The sequence below is a fragment of the Thamnophis elegans genome, chromosome 14 (genome assembly GCF_009769535.1).
Source record: "Thamnophis elegans isolate rThaEle1 chromosome 14, rThaEle1.pri, whole genome shotgun sequence".
Classification (NCBI taxonomy): Eukaryota; Metazoa; Chordata; class Lepidosauria; order Squamata; family Colubridae; genus Thamnophis; species Thamnophis elegans.
The window spans coordinates 6,629,321-6,634,320 of NC_045554.1; the positions used below are offsets into that span (position 1 = coordinate 6,629,321).

The following is a 5,000-nucleotide window of genomic DNA, read 5'->3' on the forward strand; positions in this document are numbered from 1 at the left end:
AAAGTGGTCATAAGTCACTTTTTTCAGTGTTTTCAGGGCCTCCAAGGGGGGGGAGGGCTCTTTTCGCCCTTCCCCAGGCTCCTTTAAAGCCTCTGGAGCCTGGGGAGGGCAAAAAATGGCTTTAAAAAAGGCTGAACTCAACTGACAGCGCAACACCTCATGTGCCCTGATAAATGGCTCCACGTGCCACCTGTGGCACGCATGCCATAGGTTCGCCATCCCAGCCCTATATCGTTTCAGACAAGTGGCTGTCCAGTCTCTTCTTAAAAACCTCCAGGGAGGAAGCACCCACAACTTCTGGTGGCAGGCTGTTCCCCTGGTTAATTGTCCTCACTGTTAGGAAGCTTCTCCTTAATTCCGGGTTGCTTCTAGAACCAGCAGTTCCCCCCCAACGTCTGATGGGAAAAAAACCATCTGGGCACTTACGGAGACCCTCCATCTTATGGCTGTGAGGCGTGGCTGAAGACGGGGAGGAGGGCAGGGAGTCAAAGGCCCTATCACTCATGCTTTCATCCCCTGAGTTTTCGGAAAGGCGGGAAAGGAACGGGGGACGGGTGCCCGATACGGTGCGCACACGGCTACTGCCACACTTCTCTTCGGTGCCCCGCACGACAGTCTGAGCTGATTCCTGCGCAGAGAAACACAAAAACCTCAGCCAGGGATTTCCCTCAGCCACCACGTCTCTGCTGGAGCCGCAGTAGGCATTATAGCTGCCCGTTCAAATGGTGCAAAATTCTATCCCGTTTCAACTTATCCATCAGTTATCGGGTCGCTTTTAAGGCCAGCCAAGCTTCGGTTCGAATAGAGTAGAAATAACAAGAGTTGGAAGGGACCTTGGAGGTCTTCTAGTCCAACCCCCTGCTTAGGCAGGAAACCCTTAAAAAAAACACTTTTGGATCACCCATGACCTAGATGTTTGAGTATCTCCACAGAAGATATAATTAGTAGTTTTAAAGTTTCTAAGCCGCTCATGCATTTGATCAATAAATTAAATAAACAAATGAATAAAGATGGTTAAAACGACAGGGGTCAACCAGCTGTGTTAATACTCCATGCTGTCCAAGGTCCTGACCTTACATCTTCTAATGCAGTGTTTTTAGAATAGAATAGAATAGAATAGAATAAATAGAATAGAATAGCAGAGTTGGAAGGGACCTTGGAGGTCTTCTAGTCCAACCCCCTGCTAAGGCAGGAAACCCTACACCACTTCAGACAAATGGATATCCAACTTCTTCTTAAAAACCTCCAGGGTTGGAGCATTCACAACTTCTGGAGGCAAGTTGTTCCACTGATTCATTGTTCTAACTGTCAGGAAATTTATCCTTAGTTCTAGGTTGCTTCTCTCCTTGATTAGTTTCCACCCATTGCTTCTTGTCCTGCCCTCAGGTGCTTTGGAGAGTAGCCTGACTCTCTCTTAGCAATAGCAATAGCAGTTAGACTTATATACTGCTTCGTAGGGTTTTTAGCCCTCTCTAAGCGGTTTACAGAGTCAACATATTGCCCCCACAGTCTGGGTCCTCATTTTACCCACCTCGGAAGGATGGAAGGCTGAGTCAACCTTTGAGCCGGTGAGATTTGAACCGCTGAACTGCAGCTTAGCAGTCAGCTGAAGTGGCTACAGTACTGCACTCTAACCACTGCGCCACCTCTCTTCTTTGTGGCAGCCCATGAGATATTGGAAGACTGCTATCATGTCTCCCCTAGTCCTTCTTTTCATTAAACTAGACACACCCAATTCCTGCATTTCTTCTTCATACCCTGTTTCCCTGAAAATAAGCCCTCCCTGGCTAATACGCCCGATTGGGCTTTTGAGCGCATGCGCTAAAGTAAGCCCTCCCCCCGAAAATAAGCCCTCCCCCCAAAATATTGCCACACAGCAGCAGCCATGAGGTGACCATGCTCGCCGCCTCCTGCAACTCAAAAACAATAAGACCTCCCCGAAAATAAGGCCAAGCGCTTATTGGGGGGGGGGTCAAAAGAAAATAAGACCCTGTCTTATTTTTGGGGAAACATGGTAAATCAATTATCAGGTCACTTTTAAGATGAGACAAGCTTCAGTTCAAAGAATGCAGCCATTTTGTGGGGTTCGTGAACCAGGCCGTCTTCACAAAATGGCCCCCAGCCGTTCCTTGGATTCAAAGCGCCTTTGCCAACAATACTTACAAGTAGTTTGGTACTGCGAAATAAGGCGTCTTTCTCTTTGGAGGAGAGATCAAAAGGCATCAGCCCCATACTTTGACAAATCCGGTTGCAGGAGTGAGAATGGAAGAACAAGGCCATCCCTCGTACACCTGGGATAGATAAGAGAACCATCCGTGGAAAGAATGAGAAATCGTTTTGAGGTGCAGCGCCTTACATAGAAGCTTAGCGATTTTTCTCAAAGTCAAGATCCATTCCGACAAATCAGCCATCAACAGACACATAGAGATTAACCACATGTGCACATCATTTAAAGGAGGCAATAAAAACAAAAACTAGATATTTTCCAGCAACTAATAGGCCAGATAAGCAGGGATGAACACCAGACAAACAATCAAGAAGAAAACAATACCCTAATCAAGGAACTGCCAAGGAGAAAACCACACCCCCCACCAACGTTGGCAGGGCAGGCTCCTATATATAAACAGGGGGGGAAACCCCCACACCCCCTTGCCCTGATGATGTTACCTAGACAGATAATGAAACGTCTGCAAGCCAACAAGCAAATTTAGAAGCACCAAGGTCTCCACAACAACATCGCAATAGGGGTAGTCCTCAATTTATGATCACAATGGAGCCTCAAATTTCTGTTGCTGAGTGAGGCATTTGTTAACTGAGTTTTGCCCCATTTTACGAGCTTCCTTGCCACAGTTGTTAAGTGAATCACTGCAGTTGTTAAGTTAGTAACGCAGTTGTTAAGCGGGGTCTAGCTTCCCTGTTGACTTCGCTTGTCGGAAGATCGCAAAAGTTGGACACTGCAACCGTCATAAATATGAGTTGCCAAGTGTCTGAATTTCTATCAAGGGACTATGGAGATGCCGCGAGAATCGTTAAGTGTGAAAAACAGTCCTCGGTCCCTTTTTTCGAATCATCGCTAAATGACCTGTGGAAAGTTGACGACAACTTGAGGTCATCCATTCTCATCAGCACATCTGGCCCATGTTTAAAGATTCTTTCTACCCAGAACTGAAACTGATCCCCTTCTCCATTCCCTAATCCCTGAAGAAGTTCAGCCCCTCCCCCAAAAGGACAAACAATCGCTCTGTTTTTTTACCGAGATTCCCGTCTCCAAAATCTGTGCCGCTTTCGGTATGGATCTGAGGATCTGTGTACAGGTCTCCAACTCCTTGGATGTCCACAATGATCAGCTGGTGCCCGGAGCGCTCGAAGGTGAAATGGCTGAAGGCCTGCAAGAGAACGGACGTTGCATCAGCCTGACGGGAAGAGAAAACCAGGTCAGCTTCTACGGGGAGTCTCTGTCCTCGCTCAGGGTCAGGGCCAATGACTTTTCCCCAAACCCAGTTATTCCAAAACTAGCCTGCGCAAGGTTGAACGGCCGAAGTGGCGATAGGTTGGCTAAATAAAACTTTTAAGCGTTGCGGAGTTTTGAAAAGGGAAACCGTTTCTGGACTTCTTGCCCGATAAACGTTCTCTAAACACAAATATGAGGCCATCTTGTTTTTATTTGTATGGGTGACTTTTGGTGGCTGCCTGCACTCTGTGTGTGTGTGTGTGTGTGTGTGTGTGTATCTGATAACACAGCTGTCAGGCCTGCAGTTATATCCCTTTTAGGATCTTTGGCCTGCCACACTCTCTCTTATTTCATTATGCTGTTTCATTAGTGTAGTAGTTGGGAGGGGGGAATAGAAAGGAGTAGAATTGTTGAATGTGTTGTTCTCATTCTTTTCTAGAAGCCCAAGGTCATCTTTTGTCTCCGCACCTCTGCACCTGACCGGAAGCAGCTGAGTGGAGATGCCAGCGTGGAAGAAGAAGATTGGACCATATGATGGATTTGTGGGTGTGGGGACAAGATGATGAACTTTCAACTGGGTGGGAATCCTAGGTAACTTCCAGAATTGGGTTTCCACAGATGTGCTAAGATGTCTGATTTATTAAATTGGAACTTTAAGGGTCGTTTTGCCTCGGACTCTGATTTAATTCTACATGATACTTGGAACACTGACACCAGTGTTGCCCGGGTATTTATTTATTATAAACCTGTCAAATATAGCATTATTTCTAATGTTGGATTTCCCCCCTTACTAGAGGGAGCCCCCTTGTAGAGCACCGTGAAGCCGTTACCATGGCAACTCCACTGCGCTGTACAGTAGAAGCCATTATAAGGCACAACAGGCTGTATCTTAACAGAACACACAGCCCTGAGGGGTATTTAGGGGCATCTTATCCCCACAGTATTTGTTTCCAGGGAGTAAGTAATCTGTGTACCAAGTTTGGTTGAAATTACTCGAGGTGTTCTAGAGTTATGCTAGAACATACACACCATATATATATATGTATGTATGTATGTATGTATGTATGTATGTATGTATGCGTGTGTGTTGTATTTGTGCTGATAAATAAAGGGAGACTAGTATAGATCTATTTCAAGCTATTTAGCTCTCATCAGCTAGCCATACCCTTACTGGGATTAGAACCTGTGCTGTATTGCATCTTAGGCAGATGTGTTAACCACTAAGCCACAGAGTTCTACTCCTTATCAGCTGAGCCAGGGAGATAGGTATTTAGAGTTACAACCCCTGGTATGCCCAAATTTGTAACTCTAAATACATACCTATCTCCCTGGCTCAGCTGATAAGGAGTAGAACTCTGTGGCTTAGTGATTAACACATCCAACACAAATGTAATAAAGGCAACAGTAAACGTATTGGGTTTCTGTCTGGATGGTCTCTTGTGACGAGCTGATAGACAGAAAATGGAGGCAGTGGACTTCCTCCCTATTTGGGCATACCAGGGGTTGTAACTCTAAATACATACATACATACATACATACATACAGACAG

General features: G+C 45.9%; 1 protein-coding gene across 1 annotated transcript in view; it reads right to left on the reverse strand.

Annotated features, from left to right (window-relative positions):
* Nucleotides 1-5,000, reverse strand: part of EEF2K (eukaryotic elongation factor 2 kinase) — a 44,187-nt gene that overhangs the window by 12,480 nt on the left and 26,707 nt on the right. Inside the window, exons 8-10 of the mRNA XM_032230965.1 lie at nucleotides 3,254-3,386; nucleotides 2,164-2,291; nucleotides 427-628 (exon numbers count right to left, since the gene is read on the reverse strand). Coding sequence (XP_032086856.1) covers nucleotides 427-628; nucleotides 2,164-2,291; nucleotides 3,254-3,386 — 463 coding nt within the window. The remainder of the gene's footprint in view (nucleotides 1-426; nucleotides 629-2,163; nucleotides 2,292-3,253; nucleotides 3,387-5,000) is intronic.